Source organism: Prionailurus bengalensis, chromosome B3 (genome assembly GCF_016509475.1).
Source record: "Prionailurus bengalensis isolate Pbe53 chromosome B3, Fcat_Pben_1.1_paternal_pri, whole genome shotgun sequence".
NCBI classification, from domain to species: Eukaryota; Metazoa; Chordata; class Mammalia; order Carnivora; family Felidae; genus Prionailurus; species Prionailurus bengalensis.
In genome coordinates, this window is record NC_057355.1 from 117,219,415 (window position 1) to 117,236,336 (window position 16,922).

At 37.1% G+C, this 16,922-nt stretch overlaps 1 protein-coding gene across 7 annotated transcripts in view; it reads left to right on the top strand.

The window, feature by feature from the left end:
• Positions 1-16,922, top strand: part of PCNX1 (pecanex 1) — a 167,767-nt gene that overhangs the window by 138,817 nt on the left and 12,028 nt on the right. For all 7 annotated transcript variants that reach the window (XM_043556481.1, XM_043556485.1, XM_043556484.1 and 4 more), the window contains 6 exons: positions 2,052-2,110; positions 3,716-3,931; positions 10,209-10,462; positions 12,180-12,410; positions 13,047-13,147; positions 13,924-14,074. In XM_043556481.1, the coding sequence (XP_043412416.1) occupies positions 2,052-2,110; positions 3,716-3,931; positions 10,209-10,462; positions 12,180-12,410; positions 13,047-13,147; positions 13,924-14,074 (1,012 nt within the window). The remainder of the gene's footprint in view (positions 1-2,051; positions 2,111-3,715; positions 3,932-10,208; positions 10,463-12,179; positions 12,411-13,046; positions 13,148-13,923; positions 14,075-16,922) is intronic.

The following is a 16,922-nucleotide window of genomic DNA, read 5'->3' on the forward strand; positions in this document are numbered from 1 at the left end:
CAGAGAGACTCAGAGCATGAACGAGGGAGGGGCAGAGAGAGAGGGAGACACAGAATCAGAAACAGGCTCCAGGCTCTGAGCCATCAGCCCAGAGCCCGACGCGGGGCTCGAACTCACGGACCGCGAGATCGTGACCTGGCTGAAGTCGGACGCTTAACCGACTGCGCCACCCAGGCGCCCCTAGTGGTCTCACCTTTTAAACAGTGGACTAGCTTGTGGATTGGAAGCTTTTGCTCTGGTCTTTTATCTAAAACCACACTTGGTGTTTCTCTTTTTGATGAATTTCTGTGTTACTAATGTTCTCAGGCAATTTAATTTTGGTCCAAAATATTGTCTGTGGCAGCAGTTTTGGTCTCAGAACCCCTTTACTCTCTTCACAGTTATTGAAATGTCAGGAGTTTTTGTTGACACAGGATTTATCTACAGATACTTACTGTGTTAGAAATCAAAACTCAGAAAAATTCAAATGTTTATTAATTAGTTTAAAAATAGCAACAATAAACCCATTATGTGTTAATATAAACAACAGTTTTTAATGAAAATTACTGTAATTTCTATACCAGCAAAAAAAATCAGTGAGAAGAGTGTCACTGTTTTTGTAGTTTTATAAATCTCTTTAATGTCTGGCTCAGTAAAAGACAGCTGGATTCTCATAACTGCTTCTGCAACCAATCTGTTGTTGCAATATGTTGTTTTGGTTGAATTATATGGAGAAAATCTGGCCTCGCACAGACACAGAGCTGGAAAAGAAAGAAGTATTTTAATAGCCTTTTTAAACAATTGTGGATATTTCTCTTTGATCTTTCACTAGAAGTCGACACATGGTAGTTTCCTAAAGATTAGTTGCAATATGGAGTCTTAAAACCATATCTGTTGTTGGGGAAGAAGAATTTCCTCTACCCTTCAAGATCCTTTTAGCTCAACTAAGAATCAAATTGACATGAGACAGATGAACAGGAGGAAATCAAATTTAATAGTGTGCATATGTGGAATCCACACAGATGTGGAAATTTCAGAGACATGTAACGTGATACTTACATGAGCTAAGGAGAGAGGTAAGGGTCTTAGGATACAAAGGGGAGAAGATCATTAATAAGAAGGTGAAAGGAGGTGTAAGGAATGTGTTTGTTGGTAAGCTCTCAAACTCATTATAGTAAATATACATTTTCCCAAATTCTGATTTTTGCTGAAAAACTTGAATTTTGTTATTGGCAACAGGACAGACTCACTTCCTTCATTTTTGAGAAATGTCTGTCAAAAAAGTACCAAGTGCAGCTTGCAATTCAAACAGTGGCACAAATGCAATCCCTTGAGACAACCATCACACAATACGAAAAAGACCTATACTGAGGAGGTGTGATTTAATAAAACTAATTTTTTTTATTGCTTCATTAAAGACATTTTCAATTGAAATGTGAATTTTTGTTTTATTGTTTTTTCTTGTGCACGTGTGGCAGTAAAAAATAGTTTGATACCACTGCTTTGATTCAAGTTGAAGTGTTGGTAGTCATACCCACCGTTACTTTTGCACCATCAATGCACTTGTCGACATGGTGAAAAAAGTCAGTAACAGCTCAAGATTGTTATGAAAATCATTTTGATCTGGAAAACTGCCTGAAAGGGTCTTGAGGCCCCTGCTTCCAGTTCTGTGGACCACATTTTAGGAACGACTGTTCTAAAGAACACTGTACCATTGGACATTAATAGATGTACCTTCCCCTTGCAAAAATGTTTCATGCACTGTATATCTCTAAGAACTATATATGGTACACATTTTTAATCATTTTTTTTTTTTTTGCATTAAACTCATTAATGTCTTTCTACCCACTGTTCAACTTAACATGTTAGGAGATAACTGCTGTGTTTATGTATAATGAAGGTGGGAGAGTAAAAAACCTTACCCCTAAACTACACTACTGAGGAGTTTTAGCAATATGCCAATCATAGATTTTTCTCAGAGATATACATAAAGTGATAATACTTAACTTCAATTATATGGTTTTCTCCTTTTTAATTAAGGCTTAGTAAAAATGTTGTTTTGCCCTCTTCAGCACAAAACGAGTGGATCATTCGAATACCAGATTGGCTTCCCAGCTTGATAGAAATCCAGGTAAAAGTTCCATTTGTGAGTAAAGAAGCAAGTCTAAGAAATGTGTTATTTATATATATTTCGCTTCCTAACTGATCGGGAATCCTCTGTCAGTTCCAAATTGTCATTTTTCAAAGACTATACAGTAAAACCTTGGTGTGTGAGCATAATTCATTCCAGAAACATGCTTGTGATCCAAAGCACTTGTATATCAGAGTGAATTTCAAGAACCATTGGCTCAGTTGTGATCATGTGACATTTGGCGTCATGTACTGCTTATATCGTAAGACATCTCTCGTTTATCAAGTTAAAATTTATTAGAAATGTTTGCTCGTCTTGTGGACTACTCGCAGAATAAGTTACGCATGGTCCAAGGTTTTACTGTCTATCCTTTGCTTTTTGTTCTGCTTTAGCAAAGTATATGTGAATTCGAGTATCTACAATGTATATACCCATCTTTTATAAAGTGCACTTTAAGAATGCTCAGAGGAATTAAAAATGCCATTGAAAGATATTGTCTTCCAGAGGTTAAAAAGTAGAACAGTTAAACTGGTCAAGTGTATCAAAGAATATGCAATCTGACCAATAGGTATATTTATTAATATATTTGCTTCCCCTGCTTCCCTGAATATTTAGGTAAATATTCATTTAATTTCATTTAGTTTATTGTGTATAAAGATGTCATGTGAGGGAACCATTCAAGACAGAGCTTCAGTACATGGTATTTGGGTGGTGGTACCATTATCTAAAGTCTGGCTCCTTCGTTTTGTCATTGGGGAAACATCCTTTTGTCAGCCCACGTGTTAGTAATTGGACACATAGAGGGTGAATCTCACTAATCCAACTGTAAGAAATTAACCAGAATCCCAATGTATTAATTTAATAAAAGAAATCTAACTCAAAGGTAGACTGAAGTGTTTGTATCCATTTGACTCTCAGATTCCTTCAAATACTCTGTCTACTCGAGAAACCTAATTAATAATCAAATGGTTTTTGTAACTCTAAAACTGGATTACGTAGGACTAGTTACTTGATAATAACGACTGTTGTCACCACATACTGGTAGATAAAACAGCCATCTCAGCTCTATGTGCTTGGAATACATCCTTGTGTAAGGGGCTTGGAATTCTCATGATGCAAATGATGCCATTGTGTATGTTAAAAAAGGCCAAATCCTGAATTAATATGCATGCTTTTTTTTTAACTTTAAAAAAATGTTTTAAAGATTTTATATTATTTTTAAAGTTTATTTATTTATTTTGAAAGAGACAGAGCACGAGCAGGGGAGGGGCAGAGAGAGAGAGAGAGAGAGAGAGAGAGTGTGTGTCCCAAGCAGGCTCCATGCTCAGTGAAGAGCCCCGATGCAGGGCTCAGTCCCACCTGAGGTGATGTCAAGAATTTGGGGCTCAGCTGACTGAGCCACCCAGGCACCCCTGTAACTCTAAATTCTGAACCTCTTCTCATTACCCTGTTTCATTTTTAAATAGAAATTGTTAGGGTATTAATATTATTTTTCTTGTCAAAAAAAATTTCCCTAACTAGAAATTAGCTTTAATATTTTTAACAATCTTGTTGACGTGACAGAGATGTAGGGTAAAGTGTAACATTTTTAATCCCTTCTTACAGGATCAGATGACAACAATCTGAATTCCATCTTTTATGAACATTTAACCAGATCCCTACAACACAGTCTCTGTGGTGATTTGCTCCTAGGACGGTGGGGAAACTACAGTACGGGGGACTGTTTCATTCTTGCCTCTGACTACCTCAATGCATTAGTACACCTTATAGAGATAGGCAACGGGCTAGTCACTTTCCAGCTGCGGGGACTTGAATTCAGAGGTAAGACATTCACCTCTTATTTCTATTGGGTTTTATGTGTTTACATCTCAGATCAAAAATCAGCATAAAATTAGATCCTTAGTCTTTGGAATTGTGGAATGAAAAGAGTTGTGAAAAAAACAATTTTTAGATACTCTTCCAAATTTCACATTTAGAGAAGAATCTTTTTTTTTTTTTAAGTTTATTTATTTTGAGAGAGAAAGAGAGATGCACATAAGCACAAGTAGGGGAGAGGCAGAGAGAGAAACCTAAGCAGGCTCCACTCTGTCAGTGGAGAACCCCAATGCAGGACACGAACTCATGAACCATGAGATCATGCCCTAAGCCAAAATCGAGAGTTAGATGCTTAACCAACTGAGCCACCTGGGTGCCCCAGAGAAGAATCATTTTTGTGGTATGCCAAAATATGTAAAGGTAGCATCATTTGTGTATAACTGACTATGTTCCTGGTGATGTTGAGTTTCTGTTGCTTTCTGCTTGCTGTCTTGTCATTTTCTTTGTGAGAAGTTGCATATATTTGTTAGATGGCTAGCAGCATCTAGAATGCTGTATTGTGTGAGGCATAGAGTAGCCAACCAGGTACTTTCAGGTAGACACCATGCCTTTGTCCTCAACCAATGTTTGTTTTGAAGTGAAGCTCCCATAACATCAAAACAGTTTTAAAGGGAACAAGTCAATGGCATTTAGTGCATTCACAGTGTTGTACAACTATTAGAGTAGGCAGTTGGTTAGGTTCAAGCAGGATGCCTGGAGGTCAGTAAAGAATAAGCCAGGGCTGGCTGTCGGAAAATCAGAGGCCTGTCCTGGCAGGATCTCAAAACAAAGCCACAAGAAGCCCGAACAAACCAGATAGGCCCAAGATGACTGACAAAATAGGCCAGTGACTCCTGACCAAATATGAAAAAAAAGTGTGAAACCTTGCTTTCAAGAAAACCCCACCTCAAGTAACGAATATTCCTCCCCCAAGTTAACACCTGTCATTAAGTGATAGAAACCCAGCCCCCTGCAGGTGCAGTCTCTTGCTCCTTCTCTCTCTGTCTCTCTCTCTTGCGTTTGCCCAAACGTGTTGCTCATCTGCTGTGTTGTGCCTGTCCTCGAATTCTTTGTGGTGACAAGACCAAGAGCCTTCAGCCACATCTTTGGGACATGTTGGGTTGAGGCCTCAGGACCTGGAGTCTCCCCGTTTCATCCATCTACACAACCATCACCTCTGTCTTGTTCAAAGCATTGTCATCACCACAAATAAAACCTCACGCCCATTAAGCGGTTACTCCCTATTCCCCTACCAGCCCTCAACAATTTTGTATAACGACACATGAAGCTGTTTCTACACAGAAAATCATGTGTTCAGAAACATACCAACTTGATGTTATCAACTGCTATAAGTTGAATATTTTGTAAACATGAATAGAAACTTGTTTTATAGGAATTGAGGAAAGTCATATTAATGTGTAGCTTTTCAATCTAGGGAGCATTTGAACTTGAGAGTTTTTAAGAGAGAACATCCAAGCTGTGTTTTGATCTACTCTAAGCAGTGCCTTGCATGCTTTTGACTTGAAATGGGAAATAAGAAAACATTTGACTAGATAGAGGATCAAATCAGGTTTATACCCTATAGCTTTATTTCTACCCTGGTATTGAATCAGAAGGTTTGGACCTTTGTTAGGTAATATCTTTGCTAATGGAGCAAGTGCTTTTCTAAAATTATTCCATTCACTGAAAGTAAGATTGTACTTGTGTGACACTCGAATTAAGGCACTAAATGTTGATGTTTGTTATTCATTTATGATGTTTGTCATCCAATCTCTCTCTTTCAAAATGTCCTATTCTTGTTTTATGATTTGTTTCTGCCTCTCCAACAGAGCCCAAGACCTTAATTCCATCTCTCCAGAGTCTTATCTAATGTTCAGAACTAACCCAACTAAACTCATCCAAAAGTCAGCACCCCCTCACCACGACACCTACTACTGCCGTGACCTTAACTTTTTAAAAAGAATTCACCTTTCTTTTTTAAATTTTTTGTTTTTTTAAACAAATGTGTGTGGGGAGGATATTTTATCTAGCATTTCTGTATGTGTGAGTCAGAAGGCGGTCCTTCTTAGGATCTGCTAATTTCACCATAGTGGTCAGAAACTCTCCAAATCAGAAATTGATCCAAATTCTCACTCTTCCAACTTTCACTCTCTGGTACCAAGTAGATTCAAATAAAATTTTGGACAGATTTTTTACCATTCAGACTCTCACTATTTGCCAAACAAAACTCAAACTTATGTGGGAACATAGTATGTCTTACCATCTGAATTTGTGCTGGATTTGGATAGCAAGAGATACCTATAATTCTTTACTCAGCCATAGTGATTTTTTAAAAATGCTTATTTATTTGGGGGGAGGGAAGAGAGAGAGAGGGAGAGAGAGAATCCCAAGCAGGCTTCACGCTGGCGGACACAGGGCTTGATATCATGAACTGTGAGATCATGACCTGGGCCGGTATCAGGAGTCGGACACTCAACTGACCGAGTCACCTAGGTGCCCCAGTGATTTTTTCTTTACAGGCAAATTTGATCATATCCCTTTCAGACCTAAAATTTTCAGCGGCTTTCCATTGCATTTAAAATAGAGTTCATATCCTTAGCATGCCCTACCACACTGTTATCTGGCTTTGCCAGTTTCTCCAACCCCACTTTATCCCACCGTCCTCACTCACTCTAGTCACACTGGCCTTGCCTTCAGGGTCTTAACTGTGCTGTTCTTTACTAAGGACTTTTTACTGCCTTTCCTTTTGCCCAAAACGTACCAGCCATCCCCCCTCCTCCCACCAGTCTTCCACCTGGCTAATTCCTTAATTATCTTTAAGCATTAACCTAAATATCGCTTTCTCAGAGAAGCCTTCTCTAAACACCTAGCCCACATGATTATCTCATGTTGCCATTTATACCTCCTTAGCACTCAGCATAATTATAATTTCATATTTATTTGTGTTTGTTTGAGGTGTATTTCTCCTTTAGCCCAGAGGTGGCAAACTTTTCTGTAAAAAGCCGGATAGTAAATAGTTTGGGCTTTTGGAAGCATGCACATTTTCTGTTGCATATTTTTATTTGATTTTTTTTTTTTGAAACAATGCTTGAAAAACAAAAACCATTCTTAGTTTGGATTTGGCCCTGGGCTGTATTTTGCAAACCTTTGCAGTAGGTTGTAAGCTCCTCAAGAGCAGGAATCTTGTCTGCTGTATTCATTACTGTGTATCCAGTACTTACTTCAGCAGTTAGCATATAATACATAATTAATTTTGTAGAATGATTAAGTAAGTATATAGCTGTTTCTCCTTTCTTTTTATTCCAGAATTCTCATGAGGTCTGTTTATGTTCTTGCCTATATCTTGTGATCTTTGGTTATTTTCTTTCCTTCACAGTGTTATCCCCTGTCCCAACTACCTACTGCCTCTCAAAATACTAATCAAGAGTGTCAGTATTTTGCCAAAAAGATATTTGGATCTGCTGAGCATTTTGATGTATCTTCTGGGTATAGTCCATTAAGCCAATTTAATTCCTTGATTTTACTGTGTCTCGTAGTGGATTCTAAATATTAAGTGACATTTAACTAAACAGATTTCTTGATCAATTTGCTATACATCTTGGTTAAATCCCTTTATATTTATTTCATTTCCATTTTTATTTTACTGATATTCTTAATATTCTTTTCCATGTAAATTTTATGTCAAAGATTTATCAATCATTTTTTTGTCTACCAAAATTTTATTATTATAACTTCTACAGTGTTAACTTTTTATTTGTAAATGTTACTTCTGCCAAGCACAGTTTTCCGGGTCGAACTTTATAGGTCAAAAATGTATTATGCTAATGGGATTCCTCTCGGTTTTTACTTAAATTACTTTCGACGTGTCTGTTTTTCATAATTGCCAGTTTTATTTAATTTCATCAGTAATATTCACTATGAAGTGACTGAAAGACATAGCTAATCCAGGAAATAATTGGTAATGGGTTCCTTATAACGTATTCTGGAATCCCTTTCCAGGTCTCAGTGTTCTTTTTTTCAGTTGCTAGTATTAATTCCTATGTTTTTTAATGACTTTATTTTCTAAGCCAAATGTATTACCAGGGTATGTTGGGGTAGGAACTGTTCTTGAGATTTGTATGGTAGAGTAAAAACACCCCCCATTAATGCAGTTACTCAGTTCACTTTATCCTGCTGCTCTGAACAAGGGTCTCATTCTGTCTCCTCAATAAATGTCAGCATCTCCAAGTTCCCTCTTGCCATGTGTCTTTTCTATATACTGCTCACAAAGTGATCTGCACAGAGTAGAGCTGTCTTTCATTGTGTCTCTCCTTTACTTAAAAACCTTTGGTCTAGCCAGACCTTCCAGAAAGATGACAAAATGAATAAAATGAAGTAATAACATAAAATCTAAGGAACAGACCCAGCTTCATGCCACACTTTTAAAATGCCGGTCTCAGGATGTTTCTTCTAGAAACTGAATTATTCTTTGCCCTCTCTAGCGTATTCTGGCACATGGAAAAAGGAGAATTTCTCCAGGCTTGTTACAAGGCCAGTGTAATACTGATAACAAAATACAACTAAACTGACTAAAAAAGTAACTAGTTTAACCCACATGTGGCCGTAGATGCAAAATTTTTCAGAACCCAGAATCAGCAGAAACCAGGAGTTCCTTTTTTCAGGTTCCTTTTCCTAGTTGAGTCATTTTCATTTTTTAAATTAAGTATTAGAAAGCAAATTAATAGAATTCATCTTTTAATAGGTTATAGGAGAAGACAATAAAATACGATGTTCCAGAAGATGCTAGGAGACTTTTGATTGAATTTCATTTCCTTTATTGGTCTGAAAAATACTTCCTAAAATCACACACATCCTTATTCTGAAAAGGGAAAAAAAAAAGTTTGTGAATATAGATCTGTAGTCATGAGAGTGTGTGGTGGTCAGCTGCAGCAGACGTTCCTGTTAATGTCAGGTTCAAGCCAGGGTTTTTCTTTTTACCACGGTGTGACATTGTTCCGGAAGTACTCAGCAATGTACTTGAGTAAGAAGTGAAACAGCAGAGCCGTTCAGAGTTCTAGAGTGATAAACAACATGGCTCTTGAGCCCTGTCCCAGCCTACCTCTTCAGCCTTATCGTTCACACCACCACCACCACCACCAAAAACCACCACCACCACCCGGGTTGGTTTTCATGGCATCTGTTTCTCTCAGAGCAGTGTTTTTCAAACCTGGATGATGTATATGTTCTCTTTAAAGAAAAAAATTATTGTAAAGTCTCATATAAGTTATTTAGCCTAAATATGTGCCTTTATAAAATTACGTGTAATCCCCTTATAATCATTATATAAGGAATTGACTAATTAAGTGGAAGCAAGACCACAGAACAAGATAAGATAAAAATTAACATCAGTGTGACAGGTGATATCTTACTGGCACTAGATTGCTGTGGGTGTGATTGTGTATTCCAATTTTGTATTTTCCCTTCAGTAACACTAATGCAGGAAATGCCTGTTTGGTATCTTGTATAAAAGAATGTAACTTCAAAGAATTGTTTGCTAGTGCTAAATAATCAGATCTCATAACTAATTAAATTTTATCAGCAGATAAGCTTCAAATGCCAATAATATAATTTTAACCAATTATTGTTGGAATTGGCAGCAGAAAAATTATGTATTTAAGATTAAATTATCATGAACCTTTATAGTTTATATATCCAAATAAGCAGGATGTACATAATATTCCTGCTTGCAGTATGGACATGATACTGATAAACAGAGCTCAGATTCTTTTGAGTTCTGCATGTCTGGCTATATTGTGTGTCCTGTGGCGATTTACTTCTAATTCAGTCCTTCCCTTATTGAATTAACTCAAAACTTCATGAGATGTCCCTTTACTCATTGGCCTTCATTTGACATAAATGCTATTGTAAACCCAAATTTGAAAAGTTTGGGATCAGTGAATCAAAATTAAGAAGGTTACTGCGCAAATTTTCAGAACCTTCAGTGCACTAATGCATGTTGTGATTCTTCAGGAAATGAATATATAATATGTCTACTTTCCGGAGCTTCCTGCAGTTTGTTAATAAACATTCCAGGGCAAATCAGTCACATACTTTCAATTACTATAAAAGGTGTCTTTTTTCTAAATTTCTTGTGTCTTTGAAGCATTTATTTTTCTACTTCATATTTTTTTTTCTCCTTTGTATTCACTCGTGTCTCTCTCTCTCTCTCTCTCTCTCTCTCTCTCTCTCTCTCATTGTCTTTAAGGTACTTACTGTCAACAACGGGAAGTAGAGGCCATTACTGAAGGCGTTGAAGAAGATGAAGGATTTTGCTGTTGTGAACCTGGTCATATTCCTCATGTGCTTTCATTTAATGCTGCATTTAGCCAGCGCTGGCTAGCTTGGGAAGTGATAGTCACTAAGTACATTCTGGAGGGGTATAGCATCACTGACAATAGTGCTGCTTCTATGCTTCAAGTCTTTGATCTTCGGAAAGTACTCACCACTTACTATGTCAAGGTAAGGGAATGTGCCTCATTAGATCTTCTGATAGTTGGAAGTTTTTCTTGGGAAAGACTTATGTATATTTTTTGTACCTGTGCTTTGCTTCTAAGTAGTGATTTAAATTCTCTAGTATCCAGTAAGTCAGTAAAGTATACCTATGAAGGTCTTGCTGTTTCTTTTTTTAGTTGTACTTACTCCATTTGTTTATTAATAATAATAGCTATTATTTGTAGTTCGTGTGTTTTAGGCACCGGGCTAAGGAATATGCATATCTACAAATATATGTATCTTACCCAGTTTCCTAAGGGAGTATCACATCTCTGTTTTACAAGTAAACAAAAATCAGATGTTACCTATCCCAAGTCCTCTAACTAGCAAATGGAGTTATGGATTTAAAACATAGGCTTGTCTGACTCCTGAGCCCTTGCTGTTGACCACTGCTTTGCACTGCTTTCAATAAACTGAATAAAAGTATTGCAAGATTTGGGAGTTCCCCAAGACCACCCTCACTTATGACACCACTGCAGGGGCCAGCCACTCTCAGATTCAGTAATTTGCCAGAAGGACTCACAGAACTCAGCAAGGCCATTATACTCTTGATTAGGATTTATAACGGTGGAAGGATACAGATTAAAATCAGCCATGCAAATAGGCATATAGGGCAGGGTTCAGAAACACCAAGGCATGAGCTTCCAGTCGTCTTCTCCCGGTGTAGTTGTGCACACAATGCCCATTTCTCCCGGCAGCAAATGTGTGACAGTATTCACAGAGTATTGTCAACTAAGGAAGCTTGCTTCAGCCACGGTATATAGAGTTTTTATTGGAGTGCAGTCACTTAAATGTGGCTGACCGCCCACATGGCCAGCCTTAGTTTCCAGCTCCTCCAGAGGTCATGGCTCTAAGCCCCAAGTGAACAAAGAGTCTTAATCAGCCAAGGCATTCCAAGGGAGTAGAAGTTATTTCCCAGGACCCAAGGGCAGATACCAAACCTCTCTTTGGGCAAGGCTAGTTCTTTACTACACCGGTATTCTGTTTTTGCTGAAGATTTTACAAGATTACAGCACAGCTATGATGTGGCGGTCTGCAGACAAAGCCAATATTTTCAAGAGGGAAATGTATGCTAAATTTCGGTGACCCATGTCTGGATTTTCCATATCTGTTTTACTTCCTCTATGTATCACCTTATTTGTGCTGATTGGGATGAATGTTAAATCTTCTATTTAACGTTTGGTTAAACCCAACCTCAGGGAGATAGATTTTATAGTTTTTACATGCTGTGCGTCTGCATGTGTATATGGGATTTTCCAATTCTGATTCTAAATAGATATATTTCTGTCGCTTTATTATTATAATTCTATAACTTGGCCTAGTATCACAAGCTGATTTAATAACTTTCTATGAGCAGTTTCTCAAATCCATCACAGTAAAGTTTTTCTGCCTCTCTTAAAATACCCTAAACTCAAAAGTTCTAAAATCAATAGAATTATTTTGAATTTGCCTTGCTGAATTTATGGTTGTGATTTTTAAAGTATTAAATTAACTGTTCATCCAGAAAGACCTGAGGTACATTTTTTACAGCATTCCTAAAATGTATTCTTACAATATTGAGCTAGAATAAAATATTAAGTTATACAATCAGTATAAACTGTTGGCATTTATTTAGTGAGAAATTGGAGTTAATCCAAATTATAATTTAACCTGGATTTTTTTTTTTAAATCTTTTCCCCATTAGGGTATCATTTATTATGTTACAACTTCTTCTAAGCTAGAGGAGTGGCTAGCTAATGAGACAATGCAGGAGGGACTGCGTTTGTGTGCAGATCGAAATTATGTTGATGTAGACCCAACATTTAATCCAAACATTGATGAAGACTATGACCATCGACTAGCTGGCATATCCAGGGAGAGTTTCTGTGTGATTTACCTCAACTGGATAGAGTATTGCTCTTCCCGAAGAGCAAAGGTAGAGGTTATTTCATTTATAACTGTTTGAGCCTATTTTTTCAGAGATGGAAAGACTATCCCTGTTTGTTATTATGAGGTCAGTTTTTCCAGATCTTCCTCTTCCTGATCATCTGAGTAAGAGAATCTGCAGTTGTTAAAAAAAAAAAACAAAAACAAAAACTCAGAGGTTGAGGGGAAGCAATATTCTCCAGATAGCAATTTGATTTTCTTTACTATAGTTATAGTCACTGGGAGGGTAATACAGCCATCACTAATAGCCAGCTTATGTCCAGAAATACTAATTAATAGATAGAATATTGTATTTTCAGGAGAGGACGTTATCAGTAATGGTGTATACCAGTAAATACTTTGAGATGTTTTGCTAAGATCCTTATACTTTATAAAACAGCCAGTTTTTTAAGTTTGTTCTGCTATTATAAAGTATTAGATTTTACTTAAAGGTTTCAAAGAGCCTCCTCATACATATTGATACTTCATTTTATACTGATTTGCTAAGCTTCTTCTCATTAGAACTATTTGAAGACATGGAAATTGTATGCTAGTTGAGTTCTTCATTCTGATTTGTTAAATATCTTCTGATTTGTTAAAATACCTTTATACCTTTCTGATAACTAATGTTCTTTGTTTTTTAAAGCCACTGGATGTAGACAAAGATTCATCCCTGGTGACTCTTTGTTATGGACTTTGTGTTCTGGGACGGAGAGCTTTGGGGACTGCATCCCACCATATGTCCAGGCAAGGAAGGCATTTCTGTTTTCAGGAAAAGAGTAGGGGGAGTTATATAACATAAATCTGAAAAATCTGAAATAGCTTTTCAGAATGCTTATTCTATGCTAATTTATTGCAAAAGTCTCTTCTGATACTGGTTTTTTATAGATCTTTGAACATAGTTGAGTTCTCTCAAGTGGTTAATAGCTGGCTTTTAAAATTCACACGTGTGGGTAACTACTGGTAACAAGAATTTAATGGAGTTAAGGCATTTTTAATAATCACCCCATAAAGTTTATTGGTCTCCCCCTGTTTTATATCTGTTTTTCTAATGATTTACCTCTTTTTATTTTTCCATATATCCATGTAGTTTTTGTCCAAAGCATTTATGCCTTTAATATGGCTAATATAGTACATTAGATTTAGGGAGTATAAATATAAACTGAATTTCTTGACATACACATCTTAATGAATTAGAATTAAGAAATATTACCTGGTTTAGATTCTTTTGTGATTACTATATGTTTTCCAATAGGCCCTCCTTAAGTTTTTGTAGCTTATATACTCTTCGTTGTTGATTTTCATGGACTCACTGGTATAGTGGTTACTAAACAAGGATCCCAGCTCAAACAGGCCCTATATCCCTTGTGATTCTGATTGAGGGGTTCTGGCATTAGTACAGTCTTTGGGATCTGTATTTGCAAAACACTCCCAGATGATTCTGATGTACAACCACATGTAAGAATCAGTGTGATGGTAGATCTTGGTCAAAATGTGTAAACTTTTATCTCCAATCCTAACAGTAATTTAGAGTCATTCCTCTATGGACTGCATGCCCTATTTAAGGGGGATTTCCGTATTTCTTCAATTCGAGATGAATGGATCTTTGCTGACATGGAATTACTAAGGAAAGTAGTAGTCCCGGGGATCCGCATGTCCATTAAACTTCATCAGGTAAGAAAAGGAAAACTATAATGTATTACTGGTGTTTAATGGTGCTGGTTCACTTCCAAATTATGTTCCTGGGGAACTTTCTGAGAAACATTTCATTTGAAAAACAGAAAAACATGATTTATGGCAAGATATTAAATCTTAGAAGCCTGAACGTATGTTTCTAAGAGTAAATTTGAATATTAATATTAAAGAGTAAATGATCTGGGCACGAACTTGAGGCAAGCTGTAAGCAGTGACAAACTGGAAATAAAGGTCCCTCACCCTTAGAATTCTTGTTTTGACCTCACATTTCACATGTGATTCAAGCCTCTTCCGTAGCTGAACGTTAGCCAACTCCCAGTGCAGTGGAGTAGCATCTCGGCGGAGTTGTAAGTGCTGCTATTACTGAACTCTGTGTTTAGTGTAGCAAGTTATACAGAACGATAGATGGTCAGGACAGATTTAGCCTTAGTTAAATAATCCTAATAGGGTAATAAAAATTAAAATGTAACCCCCAAATACGTTTCCAAAGCCCTGGATCATTTCAAGGCTGTATTATGAGATTAAGAACTGGTGCTTGCTGCCCTAATCATTCCACTTGACAGTAGTCATCAGATCTGGTGACAAAGACTGCCTGATAAGCCTCATTAAAATGCATCTTTTATACTCAAATCTGTTTGAATATTTTTCCCCCCGCATAAAGGGCAAATTACTCTGCAAGTGATAATACTATAATCTAAGACTGCTGGAATAAAGTCAATGTCCCATATTATTTAGGAGATTACTGATCAGGGATATATTATTTGAAAGTCTCTGTTGAAAATGGAATAGTATTTTGAGGATCATGGAGAAAATGTACATTTGGGAACAAAGAGTTGTCCATCTTCAGACTGGCTTTCTGGTTTTGAGACAATTCAGTGTCTTTAAAAGAAAGGGGCGCCTGGGTGGCGCAGTCGGTTAAGCGTCCGACTTCAGCCAGGTCACGATCTCGCGGTCCGTGAGTTTGAGCCCCGCGTCAGGCTCTGGGCTGATGGCTCAGAGCCTGGAGCCTGTTTCCGATTCTGTGTCTCCCTCTCTCTCTGCCCCTCCCCCGTTCATGCTCTGTCTCTCTCTGTCCCAAAAAATAAATAAACATTGAAAAAAAAAAAAAAACTTAAAAAAAAAAGAAAAAAAATAATGACTTTAGGTTAAAGTGTTTTTAAAACTTCAGAATTTCTCAAAAGGCACTGATTAATATATCTGCTCTGTAAGAAATACTCTTTTACGTAACATGATTATCTAACAACTCCAAATAGATCGTCAGTTAATTCTAAAAGTTATGACAAGTATTTTATCTCCATTTGTCAGAGAAGAAACTGAGGCACAGGGTATCTGTATTTTCTGATACCATAGGTCTTTGCCGCCATCTCTCCCTACAGGTGCTCTTACCTGTTGCTGCCACGTTCATTTCCTTACATGTTCCTTTGGCGGTGGCATTATTGCCTGTGACAGTGTTTCTCTACCTTACATGATGGCCCAACACAGTTGGGTAAACTCACTCTCATTAGCCGTGACTGACAACAACAGTGACAAGCAGGGGGTAAGGGGTTGGAATCAGGAACCCAGGAGCCACGGAAGGCTGGTGAGGGGATGGTAGGGAACACAAGTGCCCCTGGAAAAATTCCATAATTCTGACACACCTTTGAGAAGGCTGAGGTGGACCCATTCAGTGGTAAGAAACAACCATTTATGAGCATCATTTTGAGACAGAATTTGGATTGCCCATGAGGGACTCTCAGGCCAAGAAAAGATAGATCTGTAAATAGGTAATCTCCAAGGTTTGCATGTTGTATACTCCTGAAAACTCCCAAAAGCAAAAAATGGGCAATGTTAATGAACAATATTAAAAGAGAGGATATGCATACACATTCCATAGAACCCAGAAATAATTCCCTAAAAGAATGAAAGTTTATGTCTGTACAAAGAACACACATGTGTGCATTGGAGTCTTAATTGTAATTGCCTCAAACTGGAAACAACTCAACTGTCCATCAACAGACGAACAAACTATGGTATATCTACATGATAGAATATTACCTAACAATAAAAAGGAATGGACTACTGTTAGACTCCACAACATGAATGAATCTCAAACATTATGCAGAGTAGAAGCCAGACATAAAAAGAGTACATATTGTATAATTTTATCTATATAAAATCTAAAGCCAAACTAGTCTGTAGCCACAGAGAGCAGATTAGTGGTCCCTTGGGATGTGGAGACTGATTGAATGCCAAAAGACAGGAAGGAGTGTTTGGGGATGAGGGAGAACTTTTATATCTAGAATGTAGCAGTGATTACATGGGTGTGCATATTTGTCAAAATGCTTCTAACTGCATGGTTAAAATGGTATCGTTTGTTATATGTAACTTATACTTCAAACTTAAAAAAAGGTTTTTTTTCCCCAGAAAGCTAGAAATATAAATTTTCTCTTAACCCTTGCCTCTCAATCTTTGCTAATGTGTGTTTAGTACTTTGTAGGTGTTTTTAATTTTTGCTTTTTCCTTTACAGTTCTTTTTTGATTTTTTAATTCTCCAATCTAATGTATTATGTTTTTACTTTATAAATTAAAATTTATAATCTGTGTAGTATTTATAATTTTACACTGTTGTACAGCATATTAGTGTTCTTGTATACATGATGTCTCCACAACCCAGAAAATTATCATTATTATTATGATTTTTTAGTAAACTGGGGGGGAAACCCATTTATTTATTTAATTTTTGAGAAACAGAGACAGAAGGTGAGTGGGGGAGGGGCAGAGAGAGAGAGGAAGGTACAGAATCTGAAACAGGCTCCAGGCTCTGAGCTGTCAGCACAGAGCCCCACAT